A 21577-nucleotide genomic window follows, 5' to 3' on the forward strand; every position below is an offset into this window, starting at 1 on the left:
ATCCTGACCAGGATGAAGTGGGAGTGTAACTGAATGACTAAAACTTTATGTTTATAAAGAACCTGATTTGGTTCCACAAATTCATTTCAGAACATTAAACTGCAGATGCTGCAAAACCAAAGTAAAGTACCAATTTACAAGTTAGTCAGAGCTATTATGCTAAGTCAAAGCTAGGTTGCTTTTAAATTCATACAGCAAGTTCAACAGCAGAAGCTCAGGTGTTGTTAGTTCAGGATATAATCTCAGGTAAGCTAGTGAGCCACAGTAAAGAAACAATCATTCCATACAACTTCTGTTAAGGTTCTGTTTTTATTAAATTGATGCTTCTGTATCTTCAGTGTAAAAGTGAAGATCTTACCACAGTATCTCCAGTTTACAGTGTGGATTCTCCAGTCCAGCAGAGAGCAGCTTCACTCCTGAATCCTGCAGCTTATTTTTACTCAGGTTCAGATCTTTCAGATTGGAGGAGTTTGAACTAAGAACTGAGGACAGAGCTCCACAACTTTCACCTGTTAAATTACAGTTCATCAGCCTGGAGAGAAACAATCAGATAATCAGAGAAATGTGATTTAGCTGCTTTACTTTAGCTGCTGCTGTTTTAGGTGCAAATATGGAAACTGAACGGAATTTGTCTGTTGCTTTTTAAATCGTTTGTTATTGGAACCATGTCTCAAAAGTATAAAAAATGTACCTTCTTTGGTCTGGTTTCCTGCTCATGTGTGTTGTAAGCTACAGTTTATCTCACAGCATCCCACCCTTCTACAATCACAATGAATTACAGCAGTTTATTTACCAGAAACCATCCAAACATTCAATTTAAATTACATTTACATGTCCATAATTACTCACTACTACTCCTGAAAATCTAATTACTCATCAGTCAGATCAATTCCGTTCATGCTAACATTCTCAGCAAAAGTGGGCTAGCATACTTTAACGCTGCACCACCTGAGCACCCCCTTGATGATGACATGAGTGTCTTTATTTAAAAAGATTGTTTATTATTAATGCATTTCTCTGTTTATTATTTATTAGCCTCATTATTACATCGTCATATTGTTTTTGGAGCTCTGTGGTTGATAATTTCCACCACTTCAAATCAGATTTTATACTCAGTAAAAGTTAGCATTACTATTTAAGTTACTAAATTAGATGTTAATTTCAGACACATTTTGCGATCAGACTGCAACACTTTAGTTCTGCACCTTTTCAGCTTCATACATCTAACCATTAGTGTTTAAGTGATGAACTCTTGAATCAAATGTTTATCAGTAAATTGTGGGGAGGTGGGCGCTGATTCCTATAAAAGCCTTCATGACCATGTTACCTGCTCGCTCTCCCTTTTAGTTATGCAGTAATAATTAGGGCTGCCGGAGTCTAAAACTCTCTGTAAAACTGTCTTACTCAACTAGCGAAGAATCCGTCAACACCAAATCCATCACAGTGTGGGGCAGCTCAGCCACCAAACATGAAACCAGAAGATTACAGCACATCATCAGCTCTGCAGAGGGGACCATTGGTGTAAAGATGCCCTTACTGGTGATCAGGGATGTTTGATTGTTTGAGTTTTGTGTGATAAGAGTTGATTGTATTTTTGTGCACTGCAGGTATCCCTGTAACCAAAAACAAATGACAAACAAAACTAGTATGTTTTAGCATACTTGGCCAATAAAGCCTGATTCTGATTCTGTCACACAAATAATCACACACACACACACACACACACACACACACACACACACACACACACACACACACACACACACACACACACATATATATATATATACACACTTATATACAAACTTGCACATACACACACACTGAGTAAAAAAAAAAAATCTAAAAAAATTATTTTTTTATCTCAAACAGGACAGAAGCTTTCAGGAAATAACAATGACACGAGGATTACGGTTCAATATGTATTTATATATTTTATTAACAAACAAGCAATAACTAGCAAAATACATAAATGACATAACAATACTAATCCATGCAACACATAGCAAAAGGAAAAAAACACATATCACCAATCAGCTCTTTAAATCATTATCCTGCCACCTCTAGACTGGGAGGCCTGTGCAGCAACTGATTAGGGAAAATCCTGGGCAGTGCCAGGACCCCAAATTCCTTAATCAAACTTGAGTGTGCGCTAAGCGTCTTTTAAAATGAGTGGAAAGGTTTTGGTGCACTGCCCAAACGCTCACCCTTCCACTAACGCAAACACACTCCAAGATCTACTTCAAATAGATAAGTTTGCCCAGACTGTAGAAACTGCTCAAGTATGTGAAAACATCAGATTGTACCAAACTGTTTGTACCAAATTATATAAGCCTAACCATGAAAATGTGTGAAAAACAAGTTATATAAGTAACATATGTGTCAACATGTAAAAACTGTTTATTTAAGTAGGTCAGGATGACACTGACTGTGCAAGTAGGCTTGTCTATCTTAAACCACAGCACAATCGGTAATCTATGCACTCCACCATCTTGGTACTACAGTTTACTTCAATTGTGCACTGTGCAGAGTTTCTTTTGTGAGCCAACTTAAAATGTTTTTGTTAAAAATAAGCTTTTAGCGTCACCTACTGACCGCAAGTGGTTAACTTGCATGGTGGGCAGCAATTATTTCATCATGGGATTTTAAGGAAAGTTCATCTCCTGCATGCCACACCTCTCTATACAAGCTGAAAAGCCCATTTCTCAGCTAAAGAGGGTCAGAGCAAAAAACCAACAGACGTGAGGTAATTTTGCTTCCACTATTAATTGAAAGCATAAACTTAAATAAGTAACTCACTCATTTACTCAGGTACTTACTCACTCCCTCTCTTACTCAATGAGGGTTTATATTAGTCTTTTAGCTCGTTTGGTAGAATCTGATGTGTCACACTTACAGTGCCTACAGTTCCCACACTGACAGCATCATTTCTGTAAAATGTGAATGCGCTGGTGTTTTTTTAAATAACTCTGTTGAGTAAAACTTCTCCCACACTGTGAGCACTGATATAGTTTCACTCCTGTGTGAATGCGCTGGTGTATTTTGAGATTACTCTGTGCATTAAAATTCTTTCCACACTGTGAGCACTGATACGGTTTCTCTCCAGTGTGAATGCGCTGGTGTTCTTTGAGATTATTCTGTTGATTAAAACTCTTCCCACACTGTGAGCACTGATAGGGTTTCTCTCCAGTGTGAATACGCTGGTGTACTTTGAGATGACTCTGGCGATTAAAACTCTTTGCACATTGTGAGCACTGATAGGGTTTCTCTCCAGTGTGAATACGCTGGTGTACTTTGAGATGACTCTGGCAAATAAAACTCATCCCACACTGTAAACACTGACATGGTTTCTCTCCAGTGTGAATGCGCTGGTGTATTTTGAGTTCACTCTGGAACCTAAAGCTCTTCTTACACTGTGAGCAGACGTTTCCTTCTTGCTGTGTGGGACTGAGAGAGGTGTTAATGCTGACAGTACCAGAGGACGTTTGCTGATTACTGGAGCTTCTGGTGGGCATCAGATCCTCATGTTCCGTCTTAATCTTTACCAGAGTCTCATATTTATCATGGTTGCAGCTCTTGATGTGATTGTGGAGGTGATTTTGGGTTGTAGAAAAACGTGGACACGAGGAGCAGGAGAAATCGTTGTTTAGTTCTGAAGCATAAAATAATAATACAAAAACATTTATAACATTATAAATAATAAACATTGTTAGTAAATATCAAGAAGAAGGGCTGCACGGTGGCTTAGTGGGTAGCACTGTCGCCTCACCACAAGAAGGTCCTGGGTTCAATCCCCAGGCGGGGCGGTCCGGGTCCTTTCTGTGCAGAGTTTGCATGTTCTCCCCATGGGTTTCTGCCTCAAGGTGCTCCGGTTACCTCCCACAGTCCAAAAACATGCCACCAGGCTTATTGGAAACACTGAATTGTCCTATAGATACCTAGTCGCAAGATGCACAAACTAGTGCATTGTAGTGCCGGTCCCAAGCCCGGATGGAATAGGGAGGGTTGTGTCAGGAAGGGCATCCGGCGTAAAAATTTTGCCAAATCGGGGCGGATCATGAGCCGCCGAGAGCCGACCCTACAACCGAACGGGACAAAGGCCAAGGAAAAGAAGAAGTAAATATCAAGAAGAAAATGTGATTCATCCTGAATGATTAATTTCCTGTTAGCAGTCTCCTGAGTAAAGTCGAGCAAGCTCAATGAATACTGGTCTCAAATCTAGAATGACATACGGAATCATTGAAAGAACGGCCTTATCTGTCAAAAGTATCCTGGTCCTGGTTCATTGGGAAAGGTGCACACAGACTTGTGGTTAGACCGCACCAGATGCTGGTCTGCAGGATGGTTCTGGAGGTGAGGAGGAGGAGTGAGAGTGAACCAAAGATCAGATAGGGAAAGGTAAAGGAAGAAGACTGGTGATAAATTTAGAGGCACTGGGTGGTGGTGAAGGGGAGCTAGACAACTGGGCAATGACCACAAAGTGGTAAAGGCACAAAGGTACAAAGAGAGGAAGAAAAGGATATTTGGAGGTGGAATAAGGAAGTGTAAGAAAGTTTAAGAAGGAAGAGATGGTGAACTGGAATCTCCAGACAGACAAAAAGGCAGGAGTACAAGAAGATGTGGTGATGGCAAAGAAAAGGGTGTATGCTGAGCTGCATGAGAAGTTGGACACTAGGGAAGGTAAAGGACTTGAAGCAACTGGCCAGACAAGAGGAACACAGTATGAACAACTGGGAAAGGGTGGTGGAAGCCTGACTGAGAAAACAAGTAAGGATATGTGAGCAGATTTGATGTTTAAATTTTGAGAATGTTGATGGAGAAGTTTAGGGAAGACCAGGAGGAGCTGCACTAGGTGTTTTTCTAGAGGAAGCTCATGATAAAGTGATGAGAGAGGAACTGTGGTTTGAGGAATTTGAGGCTGACAGACGAGGTCAGACAGGAATATGATGTTTGCTGGTGACACTGTGATCTGTAGCAGGATAAGTGAGCAGGTTAAGTTGAGCCTGGAGAGATGGAGGTGAGCATTGGAGAGAAGTGGTACAGAGTGCAAACAGAGTGGAGTGGCCACCCAGGGAGGATGGAGGTCTCTCAAGGTTTCTTCCTGTAATTTAAGGAAGTTTTACCTGCCACTGTGACCCTCTGCTGCTCAACAGGAGTTTTTGGTCTGTCTGTTCTGGACTCTGTTGCCGTCTATTGTAAAAGCACTGTACAAATACATTTGAATGTATATATTATATTAAATAGTGGTACTTGTAGTGGAGGTTGTGGTAGTATTAGAGGTGGTGATGAGTGGTAATAGTAGCAGGACTAGCTGTAACATGTATATTCATAAAGAAAAAACTGGGTCACAAAAATACTAGAAGAAATTTAGACACAAATGATTCTTTATTCAATAAAAATTTTATTTTGCTCAAGATAAAAAAATATCTTACTGAGTTCATCTTTATCTTCAGGTTCTTCCTTCTTTACAGGCTTCATCTGGAAACCTCCATTCTGTTGGTCCACTGGGGTAAAGTGTCCCTCCGAGAGGATGTGTTCCACAGTGATTATGGTTCCTTTACCTGAAATTCCATCAATATGTGAAGAAGAAACTCAACAACTGGAGGAAATTGAAGGTTGTGGGTTTGGTTTTCCAATCACAAATAAATCCTTGTTAGATTAAAACTTCAATAAAGACTGGAGTTTAGCAGCACAGGACAGTACGGAACAGTGCAGGTTCTAATCCCACTATCCACTTTCTCTTATTATTTATACTGATTAGTGATTCCAGTACTAACCAGACTGTACTGTACCACACTGTACTGTACCACACTGTACTGTACCACTCCACTGTACTGTACCACTCCACACTGTACTCCATTCCACACTGTCTGGTGGAAAAGTGGCATCATGCTCCACATTTACTTACAAAAGTAACTTTCATCTTCTTCCTCCTCCTTTTTAATTCGTTTCTTTTGGAATCCTTCATTTTGTAGATCCATTGGGGTGACGTGTCCCTCTTTTGCTGATAGCATTATTAAAAGATCTGACAGACAGAGAAACAGATGTATTTTATTCCCTGTTTAAGAGAAATCCAGGAAAATCCTTTTAGACTGTTTTAACTGCCTATTTTTAATGCTGTGAGGCTGTAAACAGAATCAAAATGTGGAAACTATTGTGGGACTGAGCAGCATCAGGCAGAAAAGATCTCTAATAGAACTTTTTGAATTTGGTGGAAGCAGTTTTGTGGCCCAAAGTTAAATTATTAAGTCGACCTTAAAACTGGTTCAATCAAACCTTTCCAAATAAATGAATCAGCCTAAACATAAGAAATGTGTTTTTGTAACTTGGAAGAAATCACAGGTTCTTACGTTTGGATTAATGACAAATTACAGAATCTGTTTACAGAAGATTAAATCTTTAAGGTTTACCATCCACTCCCAATAAAAGTGCTGTACTAATACTAACTTTAACTATAAAACTGTAAAACAACCTGTAAAAAAAGCTACAAGAATTCGGTGTATTTGTATAAAATATAAAAAAACTGTAAACAAAGCTGAAAATGTGATGCGTTTATATCAAAATGTTAGATTTCATAATGAATAAACTCTGAATCCATTACAATCGACTGATTCATCTGTTCAAATGAATCGGTTCATCAGTACTGAATCATGTGTGATGCTAACAGTTAGCGGAGCAGCTAACAGTTTGTGTGTTTAAATGAAACTGGAGTTAAAGCTCCTCAAATCCTCACAGTGATGTTTTATTATGAACTCTAGTTTTATTATTAATTAGAATGTAGTTATAATTAAATATAATGGTTATAATTAAATACATATTTTACTTACAGATGAGGCTCTACAGAATGGCGGTTGGCAGAACAACTTAAGACACACCAGCGCCACCAACTGGACTGGAGTTAAACAGCAGCTTAGCAGTAGTAAACTTCCATTAGCCCTGTATCTCTCAGGTAGCTTTAGAGAGGACTATAGTTGTTTAGACGTTCTTCCAAGCAGTTTCCCTACTGTCATGTTTTGTTTTCCAACATGCTTCTCTAACCCTGTTCTTTCTTTCTTATACCTTAGTTATATCTGAGTTTGACTGTTTCCTGTGTATTACAGTGTTACAGAGTCCAGTGGGGTGATTCCCTATTTTGTGTAATGTTTGAATCTGGCGCTGATGTTTCCCTGTGTATTGGAATATGATTGTAGTGACATTTCTGCTCATATAAGAGGTCACGGTCACCCACTTATATTTTTCACATGTTGACTCAGATGTTACTTACAAAACTTCTTCACATACCTGAGTGACTGCTACAGTCTAAGCAAATGGCCACCTGTCATAACATTGTAAATCAGTGAGATGTGTCTGAGTTGGGATGGGGGGGGGGGGGGGTTATATTATAGGTTATATTATATATAACCTACTAGTTTCATAATTGATTCTGAAAAACTTCTGTCCTGTTTTAAGATTACAGTGGTGTTCAAAAAAATAGCAGTCCAACATCATTAACCTGATAAATCACTGTTAAATCACTGTTTTTCTACGTAGCAAAAAATTTACTTGAAAGTGTAGTAGAGTAATAAAAACATAACAAACCCAACAATTCTGCAACTTCCCTCTGGGATCAATAAAGTATTCTGAATTCGGACATGCATGCCGCTCATTCTGAGTAATCGAAGCATTGATTGAAAGGGGCTTGTTCAAAATAATAGCAGTGAGGAGTTCAATTGGTGAAGTAATTTATTCTGCAAAAGAACAGGTGTCAATTCTGGCCCTTATTTAATGTAGGAGGGTGGCAAATGTTGCACAGGTTGGTCATAGAGCATTTCATTTTGAAATACTGGGTAAAATGGGTTGTTCCAGACATTGCTCTGATGAAGAACGTACTTTGATTAAAAAGTTGATTGTCGAGGGAAAAACATACAGAGAAGTGCAGCAAATTATAGGCTGCTCAGCTAAAATGATCTCAATGCCTTGAAGTGACAACCAAAACCTGAAAGATGCAGAAGGAAGCGTGGAACTACTGTTCGAATGGATCGAAGAGTAACCAAAATGGCTAAAATTCAGCCAGTGATCACCTCCAAAAAGGTCAAGGAACATCTGAAGTTACCAGTGAGTACAGAAGATGATTAAGTGAAGCCAATTTACCAGCAAGAACTCCTTGCAAACTCACGTTTCTGAATGTCCTGAATGGGTTCAAATTTGCCAAGGAACATTGACTGGTCCAAAGGAGAAATGGCTCAACATTTTGTGGACTGATGAAAGCAAAATTGTTCTATTTGGGTCTAGTGGCCGTAGACAGTATGTCAGACTACCCCCGAGCACTGAATTCAAGCCAAAGTTCACGTGAAGACAGTAAAGCATGGTGGTACAAAATGATGATATGGGGATGTTTCTCATACCATGGTGTTACGCCTATTTATCACATACGAGGGATCATGGATCAGTTTAAATATATCAGAATACTTGGGAAGATCATGTTGCCCAATGTCGAAGGAGAAATGTCCTTAAAATGGGTGTTTCAACATGACAATGACCCAAAACATCTTGGTTACAGACCAACAAGATTAAGGTAATAGAGTGGCCAGCACAATCCCCTGACTTCAATCCCATAGAGAACTTGTGGGCTAAAATCTGAAACACGTTTTTTTTAAGGCAAAACCCAAAATTGCAGAAGAACTGTGGAATGTCGTCTAATCATCCTGGACTGGAATACCTGTTCAGAGGTGCCAGAAGTTGGACTCCATGCAACACAGGTCTATAAACATCACATTAATTCATTCAGCATAACCCTGATCAAGGTTGCAGTGCTCTTTATTATAGTCTACTGTATTTAAACATTTACCACTGAATCCTATTCACCAACCCTGTATTTCTTAAATAATAAAATATTTAGCTGTGTTAATGCTGATTAAACCCTGATGAATAATCAGCCTTAAAAATATCTTGATGCTAGCTGGATGGAGCTGCATTCAGAAGATTTAGAAAGTTTTTAGAAGGCACCACATATAACTAGGTTTCAGCCCAAACCGCGACGTCAATTGTGGGCAGGTCAAGTTGTTGAGGGTTCAGCACTGATCCTAGAGCAGGTAACAGGATGGTCAATACGAGACAACAAAGTGATTCATTCATTTATTTTCAGTAACCACTCCCTGCACATCAGTATTAGATCACATCCTCTCAATATTTACACATTAAAACACCCTGGATACAACATTAATCCACCTGAAGACATGACTAACTCACCTGCACACATACAACTGCTCACACACTTGCTCGTTTAAAGAACTAACAAACTAACGATTGAGAGCACGAGTGAGGGTGTGTGAGTGTTTAAGTGAGCAGACGAACGAAGAGCCTGTAGGTTCAATTAAGAAAAAAAAAGAGGAAAGCTGTGATCTGAGCACATACTAAACAATAATCTCCCCACACTGTCAGCACTGATCCGGTTTCTGTCCAGTGTGAATGCGCTGGTGTTTTTTGAGATTACTCTGTTGATTAAAACACTTTTCACACTGTGAGCACTGATACGGTTTCTCTCCAGTGTGAATGCGCTGGTGGGTTTTAAGATTACTCTGTTGATTAAAACTTGTCCCACACTGTGAGCATTGATACGGTTTCTCTCCAGTGTGAATTAGCTGGTGGATTTTTAGATTACTCTGTTGATTAAAACTTGTCCCACACTGTAAGCACTGATACAGTTTCTCTACAGTGTGAATGCGCTGGTGGGTTTTGAGATGACTTTGTCGTTTAAAACTTTTCCCACAGTGTGAGCATTGATACGGTTTCTCTGTAGTGTGAATGCGCTGGTGGGTTTTGAGGTCACTCTGTGTATTAAAACTCTTTCCACATTGTGAGCACTGATATGGTTTCTCTCCAGTGTGAATGCGCTGGTGGGTTTTAAGATAACTCTGTTGATTAAAACTCTTTCCACACTCCAAACACTGATACAGTTTCTCTCCAGTGTGAATGCGCTGGTGTCTTTTCAGATCACTCTGTGTATTAAAACTTTTTCCACATTGTGAGCACTGATATGTTTTTTCTCCAGTGTGAATGCGCTGGTGTTTTTTAAGATGACTCTGTGTGTTAAAACTCTTTCCACATTGTGAGCACTGATACAGTTTCTCTCTAGTGTGAATGCGCTGATGTCTTTTGAAAGAATTCAGGAACCTGAATCTCTTCTCGCACTGAGAGCAGACGTTTCCTTCTTTCTGTGTGTGACTGAGAGAGGTGTTAATGCTGACAGTACCAGAGGACGTTTGCTGATTACTGGAGCTTCTGGTGGGCGTCAGATCCTCATGTTCAGTCTTAATCTTCACCAAAGTCTCACATTTATCATGGTTGCAGCTCTTCTTGTGATTGTGGAGGTGATTTTGGGTTGCAGAGGAACGTGGACACGAGGAGCAGGAGAAATCCTTGTTCAGTTCTGAAGCAGAAAATAATAAAATACATTTATAACATTATAAATAATAAAATACATTTATAACATTATAAATAATAAAATACATTTACAACATTAAAAATAAACTCATTTGCGGTGGTAAAAGTTGTAGTAGTAGTGTATGTTGTAGCAGTAGTGTATGTTGTAGTAGTAGTGTATGTTGTAGTAGTAGTATATGTTGTAGTAGTAGTGTATGTTGTAGCAGTAGTGTATGTTGTAGTAGTAGTAGTGTATGTTGTAGTAGTAGTATATGTTGTAGTAGTAGTATATGTTGTAGTAGTAGTGTATGTTGTAGCAGTAGTGTATGTTGTAGTAGTATATGTTGTAGTAGTAGTGTATGTTGTAGTAGTAGTATATGTTGTAGTAGTAGTGTAAGTTGTAGTAGTAGTATATGTTGTAGTAGTAGTATATGTTGTAGTAGTAGTGTATGTTGTAGTAGTGTAAGTTGTAGTAGTAGTATATGTTGTAGTAGTAGTATATGTTGTAGTAGTAGTGTATGTTGTAGTAGTAGTGTACTGTATGTTGTAGTAGTAGTGTAAGTTGTAGTAGTAGTATATGTTGTAGTAGTAGTGTATGTTGTAGTAGTAGTGTAAGTTGTAGTAGTAGTGTATGTTGTAGTAGTAGTGTATGTTGTAGCAGTAGTGTATGTTGTAGTAGTATATGTTGTAGTAGTAGTGTATGTTGTAGTAGTAGTATATGTTGTAGTAGTAGTGTATGTTGTAGTAGTAGTATATGTTGTAGTAGTAGTGTATGTTGTAGTAGTGTAAGTTGTAGTAGTAGTATATGTTGTAGTAGTAGTATATGTTGTAGTAGTAGTGTATGTTGTAGTAGTAGTGTACTGTATGTTGTAGTAGTAGTGTAAGTTGTAGTAGTAGTATAAGTTGTAGTAGTAGTGTAAGTTGTTGTAGTGTAAGTTGTAGTAGTAGTATATGTTGTAGTAGTAGTATATGTTGCAGTAGTAGTGTAAGTTGTAGTAGTAGTGTATGTTGTAGTAGTAGTGTACTGTATGTTGTAGTAGTAGTGTAAGTTGTAGTAGAAGTGTAAGTTGTAGTAGTAGTGTAAGTTGTAGTAGTGGTGTAAGTTGTTGTAGTGTAAGTTGTAATAGTAGTATATGTTGTAGTAGTAGTATATGTTGCAGTAGTAGTGTATGTTGTAGTAGTAGTGTATGTTGTAGTAGTAGTGTACTGTATGTAGTAGTAGTAGTGTAAGTTGTAGTAGTAGTGTAAGTTGTAGTAGTAGTGTATGTTGTAGCAGTAGTGTATGTTGTAGTAGTAGTATATGTTGTAGTAGTAGTGTATGTTGTAGTAGTAGTATATGTTGTAGTAGTAGTGTATGTTGTAGTAGTAGTATATGTTGTAGTAGTAGTGTAAGTTGTAGTAGTAGTAGTATATGTTGTAGTAGTAGTATATGTTGTAGTAGTAGTGTAAGTTGTAGTAGTGTATGTTGTAGTAGTAGTGTAAGTTGTAGTAGTGTAAGTTGTAGTAGTAGTATATGTTGTAGTAGTAGTGTAAGTTGTAGTAGTGTAAGTTGTTGTAGTGTAAGTTGTAGTAGTAGTATATGTTGTAGTAGTAGTATATGTTGCAGTAGTAGTGTAAGTTGTAGTAGTAGTATATGTTGTAGTAGTAGTATATGTTGCAGTAGTAGTGTAAGTTGTAGTAGTAGTATATGTTGTAGTAGTAGTATATGTTGCAGTAGTAGTTTAAGTTGTAGTAGTAGTATATGTTGTAGTAGTAGTGTATGTTGTAGTAGTAGTGTAAGTTGTAGTAGTAGTGTATGTTGTAGTAGTAGTGTATGTTGTAGTAGTAGTATATGTTGTAGTAGTAGTGTAAGTTGTAGTAGTAGTATATGTTGTAGTAGTAGTATATGTTGTAGTAGTAGTATATGTTGCAGTAGTAGTGTAAGTTGTAGTAGTAGTATATGTTGTAGTAGTGTATGTTGTAGTAGTAGTGTAAGTTGTAGTAGTGTATGTTGTAGTAGTAGTGTAAGTTGTAGTAGTAGTATATGTTGTAGTAGTAGTATATGTTGCAGTAGTAGTGTAAGTTGTAGTAGTAGTATATGTTGTAGTAGTAGTATATGTTGCAGTAGTAGTTTAAGTTGTAGTAGTAGTATATGTTGTAGTAGTGTATGTTGTAGTAGTAGTGTAAGTTGTAGTAGTGTATGTTGTAGTAGTAGTGTAAGTTGTAGTAGTAGTATATGTTGTAGTAGTAGTATATGTTGCAGTAGTAGTGTAAGTTGTAGTAGTAGTATATGTTGTAGTAGTGTATGTTGTAGTAGTAGTGTAAGTTGTAGTAGTGTATGTTGTAGTAGTAGTGTAAGTTGTAGTAGTAGTATATGTTGTAGTAGTAGTGTATGTTGTAGTAGTAGTGTAAGTTGTAGTAGTAGTAGTATATGTTGTAGTAGTAGTGTATGTTGTAGTAGTAGTGTAAGTTGTAGTAGTAGTATATGTTGTAGTAGTAGTATATGTTGTAGTAGTAGTGTATGTTGTAGTAGTAGTGTAAGTTGTAGTAGTAGTATATGTTGTAGTAGTGTATGTTGTAGTAGTAGTGTAAGTTGTAGTAGTGTATGTTGTAGTAGTAGTGTAAGTTGTAGTAGTAGTATATGTTGTAGTAGTAGTATATGTTGTAGTAGTAGTATATGTTGCAGTAGTAGTGTAAGTTGTAGTAGTAGTATATGTTGTAGTAGTGTATGTTGTAGTAGTAGTGTAAGTTGTAGTAGTGTATGTTGTAGTAGTAGTGTAAGTTGTAGTAGTAGTATATGTTGTAGTAGTAGTATATGTTGCAGTAGTAGTGTAAGTTGTAGTAGTAGTATATGTTGTAGTAGTGTATGTTGTAGTAGTAGTGTAAGTTGTAGTAGTGTATGTTGTAGTAGTAGTGTAAGTTGTAGTAGTAGTATATGTTGTAGTAGTAGTGTATGTTGTAGTAGTAGTGTAAGTTGTAGTAGTAGTATATGTTGTAGTAGTAGTGTATGTTGTAGTAGTAGTGTAAGTTGTAGTAGTAGTATATGTTGTAGTAGTAGTATATGTTGTAGTAGTAGTGTATGTTGTAGTAGTAGTGTAAGTTGTAGTAGTAGTGTATGTTGTAGTAGTAGTGTATGTTGTAGTAGTAGTATATGTTGTAGTAGTAGTGTAAGTTGTAGTAGTAGTATATGTTGTAGTAGTAGTATATGTTGTAGTAGTAGTATATGTTGCAGTAGTAGTGTAAGTTGTAGTAGTAGTATATGTTGTAGTAGTGTATGTTGTAGTAGTAGTGTAAGTTGTAGTAGTATATGTTGTAGTAGTAGTGTAAGTTGTAGTAGTAGTATATGTTGTAGTAGTAGTATATGTTGCAGTAGTAGTGTAAGTTGTAGTAGTAGTATATGTTGTAGTAGTAGTATATGTTGCAGTAGTAGTTTAAGTTGTAGTAGTAGTATATGTTGTAGTAGTAGTGTATGTTGTAGTAGTAGTGTAAGTTGTAGTAGTAGTGTATGTTGTAGTAGTAGTGTATGTTGTAGTAGTAGTATATGTTGTAGTAGTAGTGTAAGTTGTAGTAGTAGTATATGTTGTAGTAGTAGTATATGTTGTAGTAGTAGTATATGTTGCAGTAGTAGTGTAAGTTGTAGTAGTAGTATATGTTGTAGTAGTGTATGTTGTAGTAGTAGTGTAAGTTGTAGTAGTGTATGTTGTAGTAGTAGTGTAAGTTGTAGTAGTGTAAGTTGTAGTAGTGTATGTTGTAGTAGTAGTGTAAGTTGTAGTAGTGTATGTTGTAGTAGTAGTGTAAGTTGTAGTAGTGTAAGTTGTAGTAGTAGTGTAAGTTGTAGTAGTAGTGTAAGTTGTAGTAGTGTAAGTTGTAGTAGTAGTGTAAGTTGTTGTAGTAGTGTATGTTGTAGTAGTAGTGTAAGTTGTAGTAGTGTATGTTGTAGTAGTAGTGTAAGTTGTAGTAGTAGTGTAAGTTGTAGTAGTGTATGTTGTAGTAGTAGTGTATGTTGTAGTAGTAGTGTAAGTTGTAGTAGTGTATGTTGTAGTAGTAGTGTAAGTTGTAGTAGTAGTGTAAGTTGTAGTAGTGTATGTTGTAGTAGTAGTGTAAGTTGTAGTAGTAGTGTAAGTTGTAGTAGTAGTGTAAGTTGTAGTAGTAGTAGTGTAAGTTGTAGTAGTGTATGTTGTAGTAGTAGTGTAAGTTGTAGTAGTGTATGTTGTAGTAGTAGTGTAAGTTGTAGTAGTAGTGTAAGTTGTAGTAGTGTATGGTGTAGTAGTAGTGTAAGTTGTAGTAGTAGTGTAAGTTGTTGTAGTAGTATATGTTGTAGTAGTAGTGTATGTTGTAGTAGTAGTATAAGTTGTAGTAGTAGTGTATGTTGTAGTAGTAGTGTAAGTTGTATTCGTAGTGTATGTTGTAGTTAGTGCTGGACAATAATTCGATATCGATATATATCGCGATAGAAAACGTTTCAATAACGGTGATATGATTTTTAAACAAATTCGATCGATATATATTACGTCAGTGATGACGTACGCCACAGGCACGAAGCCAGTGCTCAGCGTTACATTACTGATTACACCACGCTACCTACAACACGGTGGATATTAGCGGCAAAATGAGTTCAACAGCTGTGAGTGAATGAGCATCCACAGTCAGGGGCGGAGCCAGGGGGTGGCCAGTGGTAGCCAAGGCCAAGGCCAAGGCCACCATAAATGATCTTCAACTGGCTCCCCCCACCACCGCTTTGCCGGTGTTACTTTTTTGCAGAAGCATTTTTGCTCGCAGGTGTTCCCACAGGGATGCAATTCAACAGCGCACCTCAAACAAGTAGTTCCCCATCAAAACAGTGCAGTAAAACACTCAACATAAACTTTAACCACCAACACAATTACAGAAGAAGTACTACTACTGAGTACTAATACTACTGAGTACCAATACTACTTAGTAGTTGTGGCGCGCTACGAGTAAAGGCACCAACGGGCTCTGCGCGTTCCAGTGTTGCCAGATTGGGCGGTATATTTTAGTTTTTCACTTGTCAGGGAAAATGAGAAAAAATAAAAAGCTTATTATGCTAGGCTTGATGTAATTCTACATGACACTCACTGCCTGTATAGGTAAATGAGTGAGGGACCAAAACAATTCTAGATCCACAGCAATTTGCCACATCAAAAATAAGGTATCAGACAGTTTCTGTGCCACCCCTGTGAGCAATGGTCTACCCCTTTTCCACCAAAAAAAAACATGGTTCTTGAACGGGTTCTGTTCAGGTTTCTCTGAACCTTGGTGTTCTGTAGAGAACCGACGCGCGTTTCCACCAGTTTTTGGGAACCAAGCAGCGTCATCATCGGTGGGCGTTATTACTAAAAGTTAAGAGCAGTAATATCATGGCGGAGTGTGTGGATCATGTGCGAGCATTTGTGCTGCTGTTACAGATGTTTGTTTTTATGTAAAAAGCACCAATCTAACTATCGGTGATAAGAAGACGTGACATGTTTGTCTCAGTTGTTGTTTTCTTTAGTTTGACATGAGAAGCGTTTTGCGACTCTCGGCGCAAATAACCGATTTGCTCAGCGCTCGGCTTGAGCGATAAAACATCATTAAAGTTCCACAACACGAACATCCATCTGTGTGAAATAAACATCAAATCCCGTCTAAAATACCACATGTATCTGTGTTTAACTGTATTCACTTCATGTGTGGTGTTTATGCAGCTCGGGGAGTTGAAAAAGCTTCATGCTTTATTTTTCACGTTAAGCGTGTTTCGTTCTGTCCGGGTCACTTTTATCACATAATATCACACAATTCACCTTTTTAAAGGCGCTTTGAAAATATCAGTGGCAAACTGGCTCGAAATGTAATCAGGTGAACTTTAAAAGATAAAAATGCAGCATTAAGCTCCATACGAGACCCCAGCGGACGCCATTGTTGCTGTCACTATGCTGTACAACATGACACGCCCACTGACGGACGTCGCGGTTCGGGCTGAAAAACCAAGTATTCTGTGGAACCTGAACGGGCTCCGTGCCGCATCGGTGGAAAAGGGGTAACCTATGAAAATTGTCTGGCTCCGCCACTGTCCACAGTTGAAAAAGAAGCAGACGAAATAGCTGATAAGAGAGGAAGGACTAATTCAGTGGTGTATTCAGCTTGTATTTCTTGCCAGTAAAGAGGTTTGCAGGTACAGCCATCCAATTTTGGTGTTCTTGGCAGTTTTTCTGACATTTGTATTATTCATATCGATGTCGAAATTATATCGTATCGACCAAAATTAGGAGTTATATCGTGATATAAATTTTAGCCATATCGTCCAGCCCTAGTTGTAGTAGTAGTATAAGTTGTAGTAGTAGTAGTGTAAGTTGTAGTAGTGTAAGTTGTAGTATTAGTAGTGAAAGTTGTAGTAGTAGTATAAGTTGTAGTAGTAGTGTCAGTTGTAGAGCTGGTAGTTTATGTGATTCTTAACACCATATCAGATGCTGTGGCTATTATCATGGCTGAATAGATTCTCACTTTAAAAATTCAAAATTGGCGTCGACTTGTTTCTTTATTTGTGTACATTAGGAGAGATTGGTGGTAGTAGTAGTCTAAGTAAGAGTGGTGCTGTTAGTGATAGTATTAGTGATAGACACAAATAAATCCTACTTAAATAAAAGATGTTATTTTTGCTCAAGATAAAAAAATGTCTTACTGAGTTCATCTTTATCTTCAGGTTCTTCCTTCTTCACAGGCTTCATCTGGAAACCTCCACACTGTTGGTCCACTGGGGTGAGGTGTACCTCAGAGTTAACAAGTTCCACAGTGATTATGGTTCTGTCACCTGAAATTCCATCAATATGTGAAGAAGAAACTCAACAACTGGAGGAAACTGAAGGTTGTGGGTTTACCACAAATAAATACTACTTAGATTTAATCCAGTCTTGAGTGTATTAGTACAGGACACTACGGTACAGTACAGGTTTTAATCCCACAACCCACACTCTCTTATTATTTGCACTGATTAGTGACTCCAATACTAATGACACTGTACTGTACCATACTGTACTGTACCATACTGTACTGTACCATATTGTTCTGCACCATACTGTACTGTACTGTACCATATTGTTCTGCACCATACTGTACCATATTGTACTGTACCACACTGTACTGTACCATACTGTACTGTACCACACTGCACTGTACCATATTGTACTGCACCACACTGTACTGTACCACACTGCACTGTATCACACTGTACTGCACCACACTGTACTGTACCACACTGTACTGTACCATACTGTACTCCACCACACTGTACTGTACCACACTGTACTGCACCACACTGTACTGTACCATACTGTTGTGTACCATACTGTACTGTACCACACTGTACTGTACCATACTGTACTGTACCATACTGTACTGTACCATACTGTACTCCATCACACTGTACTGTACCATACTGTATCACACTGTACTGTACCATACTGTACTCCATCACACTGTACTGTACCAAATTCTACTGCACCACACTGTACTCCACCACACTGTACTGTAACAAACCACACTGTGCTGTACCATACTGTACCACACTGTACTGTACCACACTGTACTGTATCACACTGTACCATATTCTACTGCACCACACTGTACTGTACCATATTGTACTGTACCACACTGTACTCAACCACACTGTACTGTACCACACTGTACTGTACCACACTGTACTGTACCAAACCACACTGTACTGTACCAAACCACACTGTACTGTACCACAATGTACTGTACCATACTGTACTGTACCACACTGTACTTTACCAAACCACACTGTACTGTACCAAACCACACTGTACTGTACCATATTGTACTGTACCACACTGTACTCCACCACACTGTACTGTACCACACTGTACTCCACCACACTGTACTGTACCACACTGTACTGTACCAAACCACACTGTGCTGTACCACACTGTACTTTACCAAACCACACTGTACTGTACCAAACCACACTGTACTGTACCAAACCACACTGTACTGTACCACAATGTACTGTACCATACTGTACTGTACCACACTGTACTTTACCAAACCACACTGTACTGTACCAAACCACACTGTACTGTACCATATTGTACTGTACCACACTGTACTCCACCACACTGTACTGTACCACACTGTACTCCACCACACTGTACTGTACCACACTGTACTGTACCACACTGTACTGTACCATAATGTACTGTACCATAATGTACTGTACCATACTGTACTACACTGTACTGTACCATATTGTACTGTACCACACTGTACTCCACCACACTGTACTGTACCACACTGTACTGTACCAAACCACACTGTGCTGTACCACACTGTACTTTACCAAACCACACTGCACTGTACCACACTGTACTGTACCATACTGTACTGTACCACACTGTACTGTACCACACTGTACTGTACCACACTGTACCATACTGTACTGTACCATAATGTACTGTACCACACTGTACTGTACCATACTGTACTGTACCATACTGTACTGTACCACACTGTCTGGTGGAAAAGGGGCATCATGCTCCACATTTACTTACAGAAGTAACTTCCATCTTCTTCCTCCTTTTTTATTAGTTTCTGAAATCCTTCACTTTGTGGATCCATGGGGGCGACGTGTCCCTCTTCTGCTGAATTCATTATTAAAGAGCTGATAGAGAGACAGACAAATAAATATTCTTTAAATCTAGTTTACCATCCACTCCCAATAAAAGTGCTGTACTAATATTTTTAACTTTAACTATAAACCTGTAAAACAACCTGTAAACAAAGCTACAAGAACTCGGTGTGTTTGTACAAAACATTAAACTGTACTGTACCACACTGTACCATATTCTACTGCACCACACTGTACTCCACCACACTGTACTGTACCACACTGTACTGTACCAAACCACACTGTGCTGTACCACACTGTACTTTACCAAACCACACTGTACTGTACCAAACCACACTGTACTGTACCATATTGTACTGTACCACACTGTACTGTACCACACTGTACTGTACCAAACCACATTGCTGTACCACACTGTACTTTACCAAACCACACTGTACTGTACCACACTGTACTGTACCACACTGTACCACACTGTACCACACTGTACTGTACCATACTGTACTGTACCACACTGTACTGTACCATACTGTACCATATTGTACTGTACCACACTGTACTGTACCACATTGTACTGTTCCACACTGTACTCCACCACACTGTACTGTACCATACTGTACTGTACCAAACTGTACTGTACCACACTGTACTGTTCCACACTGTACTCCACCACACTGTACTGTACCACACTGTACTGTACCACACTGTACTGTACCATACTGTACCATACTGTACCATACTGTACTGTACCATACTGTACTGTACCACACTGTACTGTTCCACACTGTACTCCACCACACTGTACTGTACCACACTGTACTGTACCACACTGTACTGTACCATACTGTACTGTACCATACTGTACTGTACCATACTGTACTGTTCCACACTGTACTCCACCACACTGTACTGTACCACACTGTACTGTACCACACTGTACTGTACCATACTGTACTGTACCATACTGTACTGTACCACACTGTACTGTACCATACTGTACCATACTGTACCATACTGTACTGTACCATACTGTACTGTACCATACTATACTGTACCATATATACTGTACCATGAAGCGTTTATATTAAAATGTTAAATTTAATAGTGAAGAAACTCTGAATCCGTTACAATTGACTGATTAATCGCAGCAGCTAGCAGTTTGTGTGTTTAAATGAAACTCGAGTTGAAGCTCCTCAAATCCTCACAGTGATATTTTATTATGAACTCTAGTTTTATTATTAATTAGAATGTAGTTATAATTAAATATAAGGGTTATAATTAAATACATATTTTACTTACAGATGAGGCTCTACAGTACAAACACAGCAGCTTCTTGTTCTTCTGATGAGGTTTAATGGCGGTTGGCAGAACAACTTAAGACGCACCAGCGCCACCAACTGGACTGGAGTTGAACAGCAGCTTAGTAGTAATAAATCTACATTAGCCCTGTATCTCTCAGCTAGCTTTAGAGAGGACTACAGTCAGTCAAGTCAAGTCAACTGTATTTATATTAAAGCAATAAGCCACGAGAGGCCGTGCATTACTGTGACTTTAGCACAGGGATGACGTTTTTGGCACGACGCGAAGCGGAGAGCCTAAAACTTCTTTCCCCGTGCTAAAATCATAACAGTAATGCACGGTCTCGAGTGGCTTATTGCTTTTATAAAACGGCGGTCAACATAAAATATAATAAATACAACAATGTTTAATTCATAAATGTATTTATTGTGTATAAACTTACAATAAAGCGTTCTTCCGCGACGCAAAATAGTTCGATTAACAGTGTTGCTAGGCAACATGAGGGCGAAAATAACATTAACTTTTGTATTCAGTGGCGTATTAATATGGAATGATGTGAGGTGGTCCTAGGTGTGCGTTTATCGGGGATTTTACAACGGCTTCGAACGCGGCTCAGCCAATCAGATTTTAGGACCGGAACTATATATATATATATATATATATATATATATATATATATATATATATATATATATATATATATTTTATAAAGCGCTTTTTACAATAGACATTGTCTCAAAGCAACTTTACAAAATCCAGGACCAACAGATACAAAAACCCCTGTTGAGCAAGCCGAGGGCGACTGTGGCAAGGAAAAATTCCCTGAAAATTACAGGAAGAAACCTTGAGAGGAACCAGACTCAGCAGGACCCATCCTTCTTGGGTGGTCTGAAGCAGTGGTGTATAAAGTACCTGAAAGCCATACTTGAGTAAAAGTACAAGTATCTTACCAGAAATGTACTTTGATAGAAGTAAAAGTCACCTTTTAGAATATTATTTGAGTAAAAGTCTAAAGGTATCTGATTTTAATGTACTTAAGTATCAAAAGTAATTTGATGTTAAATGTACTTAAGTATTAAAAGTAGAAGTAAAAGTAAATGCTGTTAGTATAAACAAAAGCGGTCATTTCGGAAAAATATGAAAATTGTACTTTTAAGTCTGTAAACCACCTTAACAAGCTTTTTTCTTCCCTCCATCTGAACATGATTTGCGATTATAATTAGCAGTTGAGATTACCCGTTTGAAATGAAGTTTTTT

The 21577-nt window shown here is 38.2% G+C and overlaps 1 protein-coding gene and 1 pseudogene across 1 annotated transcript; one reads left to right on the plus strand and one right to left on the minus strand.

Moving 5' to 3' along the window:
- LOC134302895 (uncharacterized) overlaps positions 1-21577 on the plus strand; it is a 657104-nt pseudogene that overhangs the window by 356028 nt on the left and 279499 nt on the right.
- Positions 1920-20363, minus strand: LOC134335920 (zinc finger protein 32-like). Its single transcript, XM_063018565.1, has 6 exons — positions 20321-20363; positions 17060-17188; positions 10232-10408; positions 5909-6025; positions 5433-5561; positions 1920-3652 (listed from the first exon to the last, which is right to left on the minus strand). Exons 2-6 carry the CDS (start codon positions 17103-17105, stop codon positions 2925-2927), a joined length of 1197 nt encoding a protein of 398 aa, XP_062874635.1. The 5' UTR covers positions 17106-17188; positions 20321-20363; the 3' UTR covers positions 1920-2924.

Source organism: Trichomycterus rosablanca, chromosome 2 (assembly GCF_030014385.1).
Source record: "Trichomycterus rosablanca isolate fTriRos1 chromosome 2, fTriRos1.hap1, whole genome shotgun sequence".
NCBI classification, from domain to species: domain Eukaryota; kingdom Metazoa; phylum Chordata; class Actinopteri; order Siluriformes; family Trichomycteridae; genus Trichomycterus; species Trichomycterus rosablanca.